The 18,149-nt window shown below is 35.2% G+C and overlaps 1 protein-coding gene across 1 annotated transcript; it reads right to left on the bottom strand.

The window, feature by feature from the left end:
- Nucleotides 1-8,799: 8,799 nt before the first annotated feature.
- On the bottom strand, nt 8,800-10,621 carry LOC131028713 (UDP-glycosyltransferase 74E2-like). Its single transcript, XM_059207848.1, has 3 exons — nt 10,153-10,621; nt 8,957-9,900; nt 8,800-8,811 (listed from the first exon to the last, which is right to left on the bottom strand). The coding sequence occupies exons 1-3, from the start codon at nt 10,619-10,621 to the stop codon at nt 8,800-8,802; spliced, it is 1,425 nt and encodes a 474-aa protein (XP_059063831.1).
- Between the last annotated feature and the right edge of the window lie 7,528 nt (nt 10,622-18,149).

Genomic DNA, 18,149 nt, shown 5'->3' with positions numbered 1-18,149 from the left:
AATACATTCTGTGAAATGAATGGAATCAGAAGACAGCTATCAACACCTTAGACACCACAACAAAATGGAGTTGTTGAAAGGAAAAACAGAACTATCCTGGATGCAGCTAGAAGTATGTTATTAGAAGCAAACCTACCACATGCATATTGGAGAGAGGCAGTAAGTACATCGATCTATACATCAAAGGTGAAATCGGTAAGACCCCTCATGAACTATGGTTTGGTATTACTCCTACTCTTAAATATTTTAGAATATTTGGAAGCAAATGTTATATCAGAAGAGATGAGTATATTGGCAAATTTGATCCTAGAAGTGATGAAGGAATATTTCTTGGTTATTCATCTAAGAGCAAGGCATATAGATGTTTTAACAAAAGATTGCAGAAAATTGTTGAGAGTACAAATGTAAAGATTGATGAACAATTCAGAGGAACTTCAAGGTATATAGACTCTGAACTGGCAACATAAATCTTGACAAATGAACCCACACTGAATCCACCGGTACAGAATGAAGATCCAGTTACACCGGTATCATCTTAAAAATCCATAGTAACTAAGGAACAACGGCAAACAAAGACACCTCGGTATGTAAGACTGAATCATTATGAAGATCAGATAATTGGAAACAAGTACAAAGGAGTTATGACAAGAGGAAGATTGGCAAATGAAGAGGTATGTCTTATTTCTCAAATTGAACCATCATCTGTTAATGAGACATGTGAAGATAAATATTGGACTAAAGCTATGGAAGAAGAATTAGAACAAATTGAGAAGAATAACACTTGGACATTAGTTCCCTGACATAAAGATAAAAATGTAATTGGAACCAAATGGGTATTTAGAAACAAAATTAATGAAGATGGTAAGGTTATCAGAAATAAAGAAAGACTATTGTGTAAGGGATATTCTCAAAAAGAAGGAATTGATTATAATGAAACCTTTGTACCGATAGCTTGAATTGAGGCAGTCAGATTATTTTTGGCTTTTGCAGCACACAAGAACTATAAAGTATATCAAATGGATATTAAATGTGCATTTTTTAATGGAGATCTTGAAGAAGAAGTTTACATTGAACAACCTGATGGATTTTCTTTGACAGATAACAAAGATATGGTTTGTAGGTTAAGAAAATCTTTGTATGGATTAAAGCAAGCTCCAAGAGCTTGGTATGCAAGATTGGATAAGTATCTTTTGAAAATTGGTTTTTCTAAAGGTAATGTTGACAACAACTTATACTATAAAGTGACTAATGATGACATCTTGGTTATAGAAGTTTTTGTTGATGATATAATCTTTGGAGGAGAAGACGGATTGTGTAAAGACTTTTCTATTAAAATGTAGCAAGAATTTGAAATGTCTATGATTGGAGAAATAAAATTCTTTTTAGGATTGCAGATTTCATAGATTGACAAAGGTGTATTCTTGAGTCAATCCAAGTACTTAAAAGAGTTACTAAGGAAATTTGGGATGGAGAACTCTAAACCAGTAAGCACACCTATGACTACAAATGACAAACTATCACTAAGGGATGAATCTACACTTGTTAATCCAACTAGATACAAATCTATGATAGGAGGTTTACTGTATTTGACACAAACCAGACCTGATCTTATGAATGCAGTATGTATTGTTTCAAGATTTCAGAGTAATCTTAGAGAAAATCATGAATCAATAGTAAAAAGGACTTTCTGGTACTTACAAGGCACTATAAATCTTGGATTATGGTATCCTAGAGATGAAAACTTTGAATTATGTGCATAAACAGATGCAAATTGGACAGGAGATGTGGATGATAGAAAAAGCACCACCGGTGGTGCATTCTTTCTTGGAAGCATACTAGTTTCTTGGTTGAGTAAGAAACAAAGTTGTACATTTTTATCAACAACAGAATCAGAATATGTTGCAGCAACAACTAACTGTACACAGGTATTATGGCTTAAGCAAATGTTGAAAGACATAAAGGTAAAATGCAAGGAACCTATTACTATCTATTGTGATAACACTGCAACAATTGATATATCCAAGAATCCGGTATTACATTCTAAAACCAAACATGTTTCTATCAAACTAAATTTTCTAAGGGAAAATGTTAAAGCAAAAGAGATAAAACTGGTTTATGTGAATACTAAAGAGTAGATTGCAAATATCTTCACTAAACCTCTGCCTAAGGAGACTTTTGAATATCTCAGAGACCAGCTTGGGGTCATACCCCCATCGGTAGAGACTTAGGAAGTTGATGTTTGTCATCAACTAGTAGAATTAACAGAGAAATCTTTTACTGCGGCTTTGATGAGGAAGCTACTTCTTAGGGGGGGTAGTTGGTATACTAAATTGATTGGTATTTTGTGTATGAACTTGGCTTGGTAATAACTTTGGCATTTGATGTCAAAGGGGGAGAGATTGGTATGGAAAAACACAAGGAAACACATGTTGCTCCTAGGGGGAGAGATTGTTATTTGGGAAAGATTATTACTCTTTGTATCTGTATTTTGATTTTTGGTTATGATCTTTTTTTTGGGAGATTGTTGGTTTTTGGTATTTGACAATTTTGTTTTGGCACTTTGATGGTTTTTCCATCTTGTGTTGCCATCAATGCCAAAGGGGGAGATTGTTAGTATTTTGGTATGGTTTTGTCATTGATGTCTGTTGGTGTAAATAATTATTCATCTTGGATATTATTACACTTACTTAGTTTACTTAGGAAATGCATTTCATAGTAGTTTGGGTATGAGACACTTGGGTGTTTGTGCCACATTGGGATAGTTTGTGTAGGAGAAATTCCACCTTTTATGGTGTTGATCTTGTTGTTACACTCCACATTCAGTGGGTGATCCACCTCATGTGGACTATTATATTATTTCTCTTACCTACCCACACCTATTTCCTACCTACCCTTGTTTCTTATTGAGCCACATGTCATGTTTGTGTGCTCACATATCCCTAGCCTTGCCTATATAAGCAAGCTCATCTACATTGTATGTAATTTGATATTATTGATCATTTTCTATTGATGAGAATACAGTTTATTCTTGTCCTATATTGTGTCTCTATTTTGTACATTTCATTGAGCTCTTGATCTTGGCAAAATATCACATGGTATCAGAGCCATTGGGGCTTCATTGATTCATCTTGAAGATACATTATTGCGACGTCAAGAGGCAGATCTGAGGAGCAGCATCTTTTGGAGGTGTCCTAGACCAGATCCGACCCCGCCATTGCGTCCAGAAGGCCGTTTCCATGAATTTTGGTTATAAAGTCGGCCTATTTTGGTGAGAAATTTTTTTTTGCCAATTTTGCTATTATTGTACGGATTTCAAAATTTTTTATTAATTTTTTGAAAAAAAATAAAATTATTTTCTGAAAAATTTTCGAAAAAAAAAAATTCATCAAATTTTTTTTGAAAAATAAAAAAAAAAACAAAAAACAAAAGGTTTTTTTGTGGTTGGGGGTACACAGACCCCCCCCTACCTGCGTGTCCTACATTGCAGGGCTGTACTCTGTCGTCTGCAGATTGCCGCAAGTCCACGTCGCCCGTGCCGCCGCCACCTCCGGCGTCCTCAGCTGTGGCCCCGTCCTCCCATCGGCCGCCTCGACTTCTGTCCTCCCGTCGGTCGCGTCACCTGCCGCCGCCGCCGCCTCCCACCAGTCTCTGCACACTATTGCCGGTCGCCTCCCACCGACCGCTTCACTTACGCCGCCGGCTTCCCTCAGCGTCCGGCCCGCCTCCGGTGACCTCGGCCCGCCGGCGTCACTTAAACCGGCGAATCCGCGTCCGCCACATGGCAGGAGGCCACTGGCCCACGGTCGACCTCCGTACACATAGGTCATCGTGCACGTCAGCAAATCTGTACGGTACGACCTGCACAGTCATCTGCCCAGTCAGCAGTTCGTACAGTATGGACGCCCTGTCAGCAGGGAGGCGAAGTTTTTGCGACGGTCATACGGCCATCAAATTTAACACAGTGAATTGCTAACGTCAGCACCACGTCATCATTTTTCAAAAATTTTGCAGGCCCCTCTCATTGAGCTTTTTGATTTTGCAGTTCAACTTCAAATGGCCATAACTTGCTCATTTTTGCTCCTTTTTTGGTGCAATTTTTTTTGAAATGGGCTAGAATTTCATTTACTTTCACAACGTGGAATTATTTTCTGATTTTGAAGGACATATTTTTTAGAATTTTCAGTTTTTGGTGACTGTACCTGTCCAATCCCCGTTTCTGCAACTTCCAGGTCTCCGTTCGGGCTCATACGAACTCCTTTTCAGGTGCCGTTTTTTTTTAAAGTGCGTTATTTTTTGTCTTCTCTAATAATATGCTATCAGTTTGCAGCAATTTTGGGTAGAAATTGTACTTTCATCATATAGTCTTATTTGGCCAATTTGGCATTTGTATTGCGTAGATCTATCTTCTGATCTTTTGCTTTGTAGTTCTCAGCCTATTGGGGCAATTGTAAAACAAAATCATAAGTCCACCTTGCCATTGTTTGCAAGTGGCCTATTGTACACGCACTACATATAAAGTGCCAAAATCATCATTTTTGGTGGGGTACTTTGATTGAGTGAATTTGGGGGGGTGTCTCTTGTGCTTTCGTGCTCTTGTGTTCCTTCCTTTTTGCTGCTATGGGTTCTTCTAAGTTTCCTCTCTTAACTCCTCATAATTATGCTACTTGAAAAATTGATGCATGGAGTAAACTTATGGAAAAATGACTCACTCATTACATTGATGGAACTATTGTTGCTCCCGCTGATCCTAAGGTTGATCCAGTTGGTCACTTGGATTGGCTCACTAAAAATATCATGGCAATTGGTACCTTAAGAAAGTGTGTATCAAAGGATCTCATTTTTCATATTGAGAAGTGTACTCTAATAAAGGATGCTTGGCAAAAGTTTCAAGACTTGTATGGTCAAGTTGATGAGATTAGGGGATATCAAATTGATAGTGATCTCACCATGCTAGATCCCAAAAAATTTGATACTATACAAGATTATGTCACTAAGGCAAATGAGTTGAGGGCACAACTCAAAGATTGTGGCATTGATAAGAAGGATACTCAATTGATATTCAACTTGATAGGCAAGCTTCCACAAGAATATGCAGCATTTGTTTCTAGTTTCCAAACCCATAGGATGACAATGGGTTCAAGCTACACAATGCCTATATTTGATGCTTTCAATGAAATGTTGATGATGGAACAAACTAAGTTTATAAGCATGGGCATTCTTAAGGCTTCTAAGTCTCAAGCATTAGTGGCAAATCAAGGGAACAAAGGAAATCAAGGAAAGGACAACTCAAACAAGAAGAAATGGCAATCAAAGCCTAATGAAAAAGCACCATCTTCTCCACAACAATGAGATTCATCCTCTTCCAAGAGAGATAATTCACCAAAGAGGGAGAGACCTACTTGTGCTTATTGTAAAAAGATTGGTCATGAGGAGCATCGTTGCCATTCTAAGAAGATTGATGAGCTCACACATATCATCAAAAAGCATAACATTGATTTGCATAAAGTCTACAAGAAGGATGATTCATCAACTTCCACTTCCTCACATTCAAAGGGAAAAGGGAAAGCATTCATGGCTTCTACAAGTGGGAAGACTCACTCTTTTGGAACAAGAAAAGGAAAAGCTCTATGTGCTACTATTAGTCATAATTCAGAGAGATGGCTTCTAGATTCAGGGGCTTCTCATCATATGGCATCTTCGCAATCTATGTTCTCTACATTTGAGCCTTGCACCATGCCATAGATTTTGATGGGCAATCATACATAAATGGATGTGATTGGGAAAGGATCTATTGACATTGGGGATAACTCCTTCAATGATGTGTTGTGTGTACCCCACTTGACAAACAATCTCCTTTCTATCTATCAAATCACACATGGTGCAACTAAGATAGTTGTGGAGTTCACACTTGACTCAGTTTTCATTAGAGACTTGGAGACTAGAGCTATCATTGCGACTGGGGTGGTTGATCATGCATCTCGGTTATACTCCTTTTCAGATTTCATTGATGATGATGATTTCACATTTGATGATTCTACACATGATGATCACACTTATTGTGATGGTTCAGTTTTTGAGGAGAACTTTGGGCACTTGAACATGGGGATTCTCACATGTGGCCCCATTCTTGAGCCTTGTATTTCATCTCCTCATATTGATATCACATCACCTATTGCACCTAATGATGCAGATAGTGTGATAGTTTTGCCTTCATGTGATTCAGTGCAGTAGGATACTCATTGTCTTCCAGCTTCAGATTCATGGGATGATTACTTGACAGCTATTGCAGGTTTGTTTGTGGAATCCTACATTGCAGATTTGGGAGACATCATTGATGACATTCATCTTCTCTTTGATAAAGGTGATCCTTCTTCCATTGTTGCGAGGGCACACTCTGACCCTCTTGTTCATTCTCTACATGATCATTCTTTCGAGGTTGACATGATTGTGGATACTTATGTACAGTAGTTGGAGGAGGTCTCTTTATGTATTGAGGAGACATGTGAGTCTTTGGGACATGTTCTACATCCATCTCCACTAGATCTTGGAGTGCCTTTTTCAACAGTGTGACACAGTTTACCACCTTTGGAAGGGGTATCTTTTAGCATCGACATGGGGACACTTGAGCAGTTTTTTAGAGATTCCTTTCATCATGAGTTTTCTTCATACATCTTCCCTTCATGATTGGGGAGACTTCATGGATACACCTTTGGTTTTGTTTCTTCCTAAGGGGAGGAATGTTGTTCGACGTTCGTGGAGCAGTTTCTTCATACATCGAGCTTCTATCATTGGTGCAGATTCCACATTGAAGGGGGGCTTCCTAGCTTCTCTTCTTCTCTCATATGGGGGGGACTTTTTCCTCACATGGGGTTTTGTCCTTCACATTCTTCTATGAGAGTTCTCTTGTATGTTTTCATCTCTCTTTTGGGGGAGGGTCTTTTCCCATTGGGTTTTTCTCTCTTTCCCCACTTTGTGAGAGTTTTCATTGCATTGGCTTGCATGCATTTTCATTTGTACATGGGTACCTAACATGGCCTCGTAGCCGGGACCCATCTTGCATTGCTTAGTTGCATTGTAGACTTAAGTGAATTCCCCTAAGTTGCACTTAAGGGGGGATGTTGGTGTAAATAATTATTCATCTTGGATATTATTACACTTACTTAAGTTTACTTAGGAAATGCATTTCATAGTAGTTTGGGTATGAGACACTTGGGTGTTTGTGCCACATTGGGATAGTGTGTGTAGGAGAAATTCCACCTTTTATGGTGTTGATCTTATTGTTACACTCCACATTCAGTGGGTGATCCACCTCATGTGGACTATTATATTATTTCTCCTACCTACCCTTGTTTCTTATTGAGCCACATGTCATGTTTGTGTGCTCACATATCCCTAGCCTTGCCTAAATAAGCAAGCTCATCTACATTGTATGTAATCTGGATATTGATCATTTTCTATTGATGAGAATACAGTTTATTCTTGTCCTATATTGTGTCTCTATTTTGTACATTTCATTGAGCTCTTGATCTTGGCAAAAACTCAAAATGTCAACACCTACTAAATACTTATCAACTTTGGCACTTTGGAGAATCAACAACATTCACCGGCAAGAAAGTGACTTATGCACAGTCACCGGTATCTGGTACACCGATAGGATATAATGATCACCGACACTTGGAAGGGCATGGAAAACACTTGGTTATGTTGAAGACATCGTGTGACCACCTTGTCTTGGAGTTTTGTTAATTGGCATATTTGTATTTGCATATTTGTTGTTACCGGCAAATAGGTCCAAGTTATACACCGACAGGTTTATCTTTTCCAAATTAGCATGCATGTTGTGAAGATGACTTATTATTGTTGTAAATGCATTAAGCCGACATGGTGAATCGGTTATTGCATTAGGTATTAATTTATTTGTAAAATGATTTTATTGTATTATCCTTTAGAGCTGACCTACTAAAATTGGTCTTAGGGTATGGTATAAATGTAAGATCTTATTTGTAAGATCGGATGTGTAATGTGAAAAATGATTGTGTGAGGGTATATGCAAGAATAAGCAGAGCTATACATGCAGACATCATTTGAAGTTGAAGGAGGGTTTTTGTGAAGACAATCAGAACTACACCAGTACTGAATCCAGCATATGAAGATGCTATTTTGAGTAGTACATTCTTATTGGATTTAACCATCCAATTGTAGTCAATGTGACTCCCATTTTGTGTTTGAGCAGTGAGCTCTAGGCGCTTGGCCTTTCTGCATGTGCAGACCCCATTTGTATACACTTACTATCTGCAGTAGTATCATTTGATTGTGGGTAAGGTTTCCACGTACAAATATTGGTGTTATGTGTTGTGGATGACTTTATCTTTTTGTTTCATGCATTAATCTTTACCGGTATTGCAATTATCTGATAAAACTATCCACCGGTATAACAGACTGTTTCACAGGTATTAAGCAAAAAGTTGATTAAGTTGTTTTTTGTTTAAATTCGTTATACAACTGATTCACCCCCCTCTCCCTCTCAGTTGTCTCCGGGACCTAACAATATATGCATTGGAATGCTTATATTATATGTTTTTCCTATGACAAATACAAAAGATAAATACAATAAATACCTTGCATTTTAATAAATAGTTTTATTAAATTAAACGATCTATTATATAAAAAACCAATATGTATATTTTTTTTAAAGTTTGTATTTATTATTCTAATATTATATGTTAAAATTATTTAAGTTTAGAACATAAAGTTTATACTAACAACTCTGTGAAATATTCAAATAATTGAACAACAAATTCATTTTGAAATCTATTGAATAAGAAAATTCATTAAACAGATTAAATAACATAAGATTAACACTTCAACAAACATAAAAATAAGATAGACTGCTCCATAAACTATGTTCACCTAGCATATCATCCAACACTATGGCTCATTCTCATCACTTAGTTACCTCTTTAACAAATCCATTGACATTGGAGTGTGAAGAACCACCTTCCATCTTCGCTTTTTTTGCAGACTCCTTGCATCGGACTGCATTCTTTCGGAGCTCTGCACCCTCCTCACTGCAAATCACTCTTCTCACACATCTCTCAATCTCATCCCACGCAAACATCACATCACCATCTGCATTCTGCGTCCGCCTCAATTTGATCCCCATCTTCCACAAGTCCACGATAAGTTTGCAATTGGCGGGCTGATCGAAGCGGAGGTCGCAGGCGAGCAGCGGAACCCCACAACTCAGGGCTTCCAGCGTCGAATTCCACCCACAGTGAGACATAAACGCTCCCACAGACGGGTGATTCAACACTTTGAGCTGAGGACTCCACTTCACAATCAATCCCCGATCTCCAATCTCCTCCGCAAACCCCTCCCAAAAGTTTTCCCATACCGTTGTCTGCCCTGCAGAGGGACGGATCGCCCACAAATAATTCTGTCCACTGCTCTGCAAGCCACGACCTATTTCCCAGATTTGTTTTGTACTAATGGTGGCTATGCTGCCGAAGGAAACGTAGACAACAGAGTGAGGAGGCTTGGAGTTGAGCCATTCCATACACTCCTCCGTCTCTTCTTCCCACGGGCTGCCGCCGAACTGCGTGTCCTCGCTATTTCTTCTGTCCAGAAAGGCGGAGGGAATGAGTGGACCCACCGTACAGACGGGAACATTTGCTTCCCTCAGGTGATTGATCGCTTTACCTTCGAGCTCATCAAACGAGTTCCAAATCACCCACGACGCGCGGTTAAAACTATCGACGAGACTTAGACAGATGTCGAGATAACCAGCAGTGAGAAGTGGAGGGAAAAACGATGATGGCAAATCGGGCATTCTCATCTCGCCGATAGCCGGAATGACAACAGCGTCTTTCGAGTCCTGTTCGCAGTTATTCCACTTCTGCACTGTAAACACGAAACCAAAATATTTATATAAATATATACTTACGTTGTAAGCAAATATTTACGTTAATATCGAGCATATACGCATGCAAGAGTGAAAATGGGAAGAGCTCACGAGTCGTTAAAGAGCCGGTGAAAATCAGTCTAAATTCTAACTCGAAGAATAGTTAAAATGAAATAAAAAATGCTTCAACCGTGGGATCGAGGACCCTGTGTTTGTATAAATAAAGAGGGAAAGATATTTAACAGACAAACCATATTTAAAATGATGATAGATTGCGCCAACAGTTGCAGACTGCGTGTAGAAAACAGCTCGGGGGATGTTTAAATTGTGCGAAACCTGGGCAACCCAGGGCATAAATACATCATGAAGAATACAAGTGACAGGAGGTCCCGTTACATTGAGTCGCTGGATGACCTTTTCCAAATCGGATCCTTCCATCTGATATAACTGCCCGAAAATTTTAAAAAGATCTGAAACGATATCCACTCCGGGGGGAAGATGGTCCGGAATGGACTCGAACCGAAGACGTATACCCATTCGTTGCAGTGTTTTATCGGCCTTTAACATTCTGTGGTGGTCAAAGGCGAAGCTGACGAAAGTGATGATGACGCCTTGGGAAGCCAAGTCCTTTGAGAATTGCAGCATGGGATTTGTGTGACCTGCTTGGGGAAACGCCAACGCTACAACGTGTGCACTTCCACTTCCACTTCCCCTCGCCATTGTTTTTTTTGATATTGAATAGCTATCGTCATTGTTTTTTTATATTGAAGCAAAGCTATTGAATAAAGCGTCAAAGCAAGAGTATAAAGAATAACAGTTACAACAACTAATCCAAAGAGAATAAAGAGAATATAAAGAATACCAGTTACAAATAGACATCAAATGTGTCAGATACACTTACAAATCCAAAGAGAACATAAAAAATACCAGCTACAAATAGACATCAAACGTCAATACACTTACAAATCCAAAGAGAATATAAAGAATACCAGTTTGAAATAGACATTACATGTCAGATACACTTAGTGCTGTGCTATTTCTTTTGCCTGCCAACACTTTATATATCCCGATACACTTTTGACTCAATTATCCCATCTCTATAAAACACTGACAAATCTTTTTAATTTTATTTTTATGTGCACCTTGTGTCACCAAATCCATTTTCCTTGTTTTTCCATGAAAATAGTGAAATAGGTGTGGGTCAGATTGTTGAGCAATCGGAACAAGGGACTCATCTCTGTTGACGGAAGGCTCTAATATATCAGCGTGTAAGTAGAGGACCACATGACTTTTGCATCTTTTCTGCCACTCAGACCCCACTAACACAAGTATTCTGTTTCACTGTCAGGTTCTATTTTCTTGCTGCCATCTACACTTCCAGTTTCAAGCTCTAGTGATACATATTCATGTTCGAGCAGATTATTTTTATAAATTTACGTTTGTTTACATATTCAGCAGCTTGTATGCTATAGCAATACAATGATATGAGATGATCACATTATTCATAAATATATCCATCTCCAAAGGAAGTTGAGTAGAGAAGTAATTGGAGGGAAAACAGAAGAAGTCAAAAGAGACTGTTTGTTGAGCTTCATATATTCAACACAAATGGAGCCATCTATTTTTCATAGAAAATAACACTTGGTCAAAAATATAAAATCTGTAAATCACAAAAGATTTTTACACGATTTGTATTTGTTCGATCCTCTTAATCTGCCTTTTTAATGTTGTTTTACAACAAAAAATCCGTTGAAAAATAATTGTATTATGTGAATTTGTGTTCTTGATCAAGTGTTGTTTTGTATGGAGAATACCCATGGCCGCGGCTATTCTGGCTCCAAAACAGACCTTTCGGACAGCGTGATAGCGACGTGTTAGTCAATCACAACCTTTTATTGCAAAATCAACAGTGTAAAACACGCGACTTACACGAGTGTTAGTCAATCCGTACTGTCATTTTGAAGCCAGAATAGATGCATCCAATAACCATGACCAACATATATTAGTACATAATCATTAGATTCTTTATATGATTGATGCTTTAATATTAATAAAATATAAAATATTCATTAATGGCAAATAAACATTTAATAGTTCATGTTTTTATAGGGTAGCCTTTCATTAAATATATTCATTGATTAGTTTTATAAAATATAACTAGGTTTGTCTTTCAGCTTTTCCTTTCTTTTGTAATTGAAAAATAAAATTAAACAAGGGTGGTTAGTCCTTTCTTAATAGCAATAGCAATAATAATAATAATATCTATTTATATCATATAGAATCAATAATATTTATTATAAATTTAATTGTATGTAAATAAAATTGAAATACAGTAATCTTAAAATATTTTTTTGTTAATATTAATATTATGTTAATGTTATTAATTTTTTAATCAAAGTAAATCTGATTACTTTAAAATTCAAAAATGCAAGATGTGCAATGTTCTAAGAATCTAAAAGAGTAGAAAATATATATACATACAATAGTATACACAACTATTATATGACAAAATTCATATAGATCTAATTGTAATTGTAGAAGAGTTGTATCTGAAATAAAAAAAGTATTTGACAAATGCTAGAGACTAATAAACACTATATCATTTAAATTAAAGACTTTTTAATTTAATATTTGAAGTGCATTATTGGATCGATTTATAAAGATTTTAAAAATATTAATGAGGTCAAACTAATTTATGACGTCTTAAGATTCAAAATCATAATTAAAGAAGTGATATTACCAAAACAAGCAATATCATCCATGTTGCTAAGCCTTAATTTGAATATCGATTTTTTTTTTTTGCTTCTGAAGGTTCATTCTCTTGCTAAAGATTTCGATAACAAGTTTCCTTCTTTCACTATTTTCTTCTTTAACTATGATAGACAACGACATGTTCTATTAATTGTCTAGGCAGCTATCTTTAATGTCTTCATATATAGAGAATTCCATGATATAGTAACTTTTTTAGAGGACTCTACCATATCTAAGGTGCATTAAAGACATTTCTTCTTTCCAACTTTCTTTTGGGATCTTCCAACTACTCATCTCACATCTAAATTGGTGTAATCCAATCCTCAATTAAGTTACAAAAATGTTTATTTTTCATTTTTTCTCTCATGTTAATTTTTATGATTATATTCATAAATAGGATTAAAATTACAGTATTGTTTTTCCCTGCCAAGTTGTTTTAATTCATATGATTAACTTACACTTCTAATTTGCATAATTCTTAACCTCTTCAATTCTAATAATAGATTTCATTATAATTTGATCACCCATTCCTTTTGTTTAATTCTTTTCTCATTATTTCCTTTTATTCTAATTTGTAATTGACTTGGGACCCTAGTTGTTTGTTAGTTAAGTAATAACTTAAGCCTTTTAATGTCGTTGAATAATCAGCCCCTACATCCTAGTGACTTTATGTTCTTCGTCACTGAATTTACCCCACTTTTTTTTCCCTAGTCAAATTTTCCAAATTGTAAAACTCTCAAAATTTGTCCTAAACTAGTGATTCCGTCGAAAGTAAAGTGTTTTTGAAAGTGCGTTTTGGCAATAAGTTCGCTAATTTGTCGAAAGGCACATAAAGGGTATAAAGGTTCAAGCACGTTTTCTACAATTCTCATCTGCCGACTCGCCGACAATATAGGTAACTGGACTAAGATTCATAAAAAAATTCTTAGGAAATGTGAGTAAATATCAAACAAGGTTGCTCCAAATTCTCATAAATTCAAAACTAATGAACAACTATCTATGAGATTTGTGTTCATGAAACATGCGGCAATTGTGGATTTGGTCGATATCTATTAGTCTCAATTGGTCTATTTGAAACAATTGCATTTGTGTCTATCCTCCAAAGTATGGTGAAGGCTTGGTGTGACGAATCTACATGAAATTCATAATGATAGTTTAGGGTTTCAACACATAAATGTAGAAATGCCATTGGTTCTTGGAACCCCAACCACTTCTCCTTAATCAATGGAGTTGTAGAAGCATCTTGAATGCATTCTGACATAGATTCAAGGGAGGAGATAAAGCCCCACACTCATTTAATTTGTCTATTGTCATATCTTTATCTCAAGCCCATCCTTAGATCATGATTTCGGATCATCATTTTGTGGGTGATCTTCCTCTGTCTTGTACTAAATTTTATAATTAAGAATTGGACATGATTGAGTGCAAGAATGTCTTTTCTAGCCTCCTCAAAATCTAATTTAATTAGTCATCATGCCAAAAAAAAAATATGAAGCTAGGGTTTCTAATTTCTAATATGCCTTAACTTTCTCTTACATTCAATACTTGGTTATATAGGTTGTTGAGCTTCATTTGTAAAGTTGTTGGTTTTGGGAGATGAAAATGGGTAGAGGAAAATGATTATTGTTTGTTGTTGGGTGAAGATTTATGTTTGTATATTATTACATAACAATATTCTTGTATTTTGGATTTTGTTCATGTAAAAATCAAATCGTATAATAGCTTTTCAATAAAATAATCAAGAGTTATTGAGTTTTTCTTGTCCATTTACTACAATGAGTTATTTTTTGTGATTTCTTTCTATCTTAGGGATAGAATAAATGCTTTCAAGAAAATAATGTTGTTATGGGTACATAGGAATTACTAAATATGATTGTATTGTAGGCTTTTGAAGGCCATATTATCATAAAGTGATAATATATTAAGTGACCAACATAATATGTTTGATATTGCGATGGAATAGGAATTAGTCTTTATCCTGATGTGTTCTAGTTGTAAAAATAGCCACAAGATCTTAAAATCGAAAGACCATTTTCGGTTTTATATTTATTTTATGTTTATCTTCGTACCAAAGTTGGAAGGAGAATAAAGTCTAATATGTAATCACTAAAGTCTATTTGATTCGTTGCATATGGAGGCCACAACATTCATAAATAAATCACGGAAAGGAACTACTAATTTCTAGGTGTGAAAGACAAAACATGCAAATTATATTAGTTTCCTCACATCTTTGTAAAAAACGAAGCTTATAATTAGCATATGGACATCATCAAGACATGTTGCATGAGAATATGGCTTTCAAGAGCGGTAAGTAGATTTACAAAGAGATTTAGTTGCCATAAAAAATCAAGTTATGACTATATATTTGAAGAAGCCCATAATATTGAATGCCATTGCCATTGGAAGTTAAAGCGATACAAGTTTTAGAGGGTTTCATCTACGAACATGAAGAGGGATACTTGATTGCTTTGGCTCTTTGGATATTTTTCATTGAGTGTCATAGGAGTGAATTTGGACAAGGAATGGTAGAAAAAAGTATGTTAATAGTGTTTTGTTGGGTTTGGAAATCAATCTAATGTTTTGTTAATAGAATTTTTGGGTTTGGAATAATGTTGTAGTTTTATTTTGTGAAGTAATTAAATGTTAAAAATTTTATTTATCATTAAGCATTTTTTATCTATCAATCATGTAAGCTATGAGTTTTCTCCATCATGCTATCCTCCTTTCATCATGTAGTCTATGAGTTTGTGCAATCTGGTTGTATCTGTGTTTGGAACTATTGTGCATAGCTAATGGATGTGACTTGAATCATTTGTTGTATTGGTGAGTTGTATTGTTTGACAAATTCAATGTTGATGTATGCAGTCAATGTGTGATAAAAGAATCTAGGTGTGATAGTGGATGTGAGATAGAGTATGTTGTTGATCCAAATTCAAGGCTTAGATTTGAAATTTGAGAGCACAACTAATATGGTGAAAGAGAAATTGACTATAGCGACACTTAATTTAGAATCTTCAAGGTTTTGATAACATGTAAGTGCCTCATAAATTCTTTATATTCAAGCCTTTCATTGTTGATGATATGCTACATAGTGAGACACATTTCTAAAGCTATGTGTGGAGATATTACAGACAAAATAATTGTGAATTAATTTGGGGTTTGAGAAAGACTAAATATTAGCATGGAAAGTTAACACTTTTAAATACATACTTTTAATCTAGTAAAGAAGATGATATTTTTGTTTTCAAGGGGTAAATGGTTAAGTAAGTTTTTTATAAGGAGATATAAGGATTTCATTTTAAGAGTGTGTTTTATTATTGGAGGTATAAGGTTGACTAGTGTATGGGCTCTTTATTGGTTGAAATCAACACTATTATGTATTGATCATGACTACACATATGTCAAATATTATGTATGATTTTAAAGCCATCCATTCTACACTTGAGAGAACCTTTAAAGGTTTGAATGGATCATCAAATAGTTATGATTTGAATGGACACCTGATGAGGCCTTTAAAGAAGCATATAACACATTGACTAGATACATGGTAATATACCTTGGAGGTTGGTGGCACTGAAGGATGGAGGAATTTTGTCATCTCAAATTAGCTTCTTACTCTGAGATGATGCTTTTCTTGACAAGCGCTTTTGACTTTAATTTCTTGTTTACTTTTTAGTTTTCCTTGTAGATGCTAATAGATTCAAAAGAATACTTGTATTGTGAAGTATGATCTTTAGAGATAGGAAGGGGTCTAGTGGAGGGTTCAATATGGATGGTTTCCTAGAGAGTTCACAAGACTATGATTGAGAATTATACCCTTGGGAGGGTAAAGAGACAACTTGGAGGATAGTTGTTCAATAATTTGATATCTGTGATTCAGGTTTTGGTGGAGAGGAGAACTAGGGAATTCAGCTTGGAGCTACACCTTTACAAGGGTCATGAGGTAGCATGGAGTAATTTCACATGGTTTAGGATTTGGTTCTTCAAAGAAATATTTTCTCAAAAATACATATTTATCTTATGTATTTAGCAAGTTTTGTTGTGTAAGGATTAAGGGGGGGACCCTTGACTAGGTGAACTTGAGAATTGGATGTATTTTTATAGGATCAATGTAATAAGGGGGAATGTTAGCATCACTATAGCTAATTATTCTATTGTTGTTTTTTGATACTATGATCATTCCACATCTATGTCAACTACATTATAATTGCACTCCTCTTTGTATTAATGTTCTTCCCATATTTGAATAAAATAAATCACTCAAGCATTCTACTCCTTTAGATTAGAGTTAAAATCTAAAAGTAGATAATAAGTCATTCTTATATAGATAAAAAATCTAAATATTGATGAGAAATCCTAGAGATAAATTAGGTTGTGTTAGAATATATGGATTCACAAAATGTATAAATGAAAAAAATATTCTTTTGTAAAACTAGAAGTGTTATATAAAAAAATTAATTGACATAAGAAATATATATGTTGACTAATCAATATAAAAATGCTCTAGGTAATGAATATTGTGAAGTAAGACATAAAATATATTAATTATAGAGTTTGATGCAAAGAAGGTTGATAGCACTTATCTCTCTACATAAGAAGATGATGCAAAAATTTACTATAGGCATTAAAATTTGAATGCATTAGGACTAGAGAAGGTAAATATTTGTTTATACTTTCCTTGGGATTATAATAATCAATCAACTCTATGAAGGATTAGGTCTTTCTATAAGTTGATTTTATGAGTGTATATTTGGTCTCTACCCATGGAAATGATTTGGATGACTATTTTCTTCTACTTCCAAGTCTATCAAGTTCACCCTTTTTTGTTCTACTATCTAGATTGGGAGTATTTATAAAATTCCTTTAGAGAGTTAGTGTATCATTATAGAAAAACATCTCCTAGGTAGACCTTGAATAATTAAGTTATCCTTATATTCATCCTAATGGCTAAAGATAAAACTCTTCAAGCATGCCAATGTCCCAAAATGATTGTCAATATTTTAATTCATTTTAGGTTCTCTAATTAAAGTATTCTAGAGTGATTAAAGTATGTAATATAAATTCTAATAGATTCCTTTAAATAAAACAACAACAATAATTCTTACAAATGCATGTTTAGTCAACTCCGGATAGGAAAAGGATGGGCAAGAGTTGGCAAATATTTAAATTTAAAATTTAAAAATTCAAGGATCAAGTCTATGTATGTAGGTTTGATCTTGTACTTACTCATTTACTTAAGAGATGTGATGAATAAATCTAGGTGGATAAAAAATATATGGAGATGGTTGCTTAAATAGGCATATAGTTAACTTCTTGATTTGAGTGAGTGTATCAAAACATGTTTATATATGGATATAGATTATAAATCTGTGAGAATATATGTCAACAAATAAAAAATGACATGGAAGAAGAAGCTCAACTTTACTAAAGACTGAAGATTACATTAGTTGCCAATATCCCAAAATAAACACATAACTAATATTAATTTAACATATAT

The sequence above is a fragment of the Cryptomeria japonica genome, chromosome 1 (assembly GCF_030272615.1).
Source record: "Cryptomeria japonica chromosome 1, Sugi_1.0, whole genome shotgun sequence".
NCBI classification, from domain to species: Eukaryota; Viridiplantae; Streptophyta; class Pinopsida; order Cupressales; family Cupressaceae; genus Cryptomeria; species Cryptomeria japonica.
Note: the sequence above shows the minus strand (reverse complement) of the source record. Positions and strands in the feature narration are given on the sequence as shown.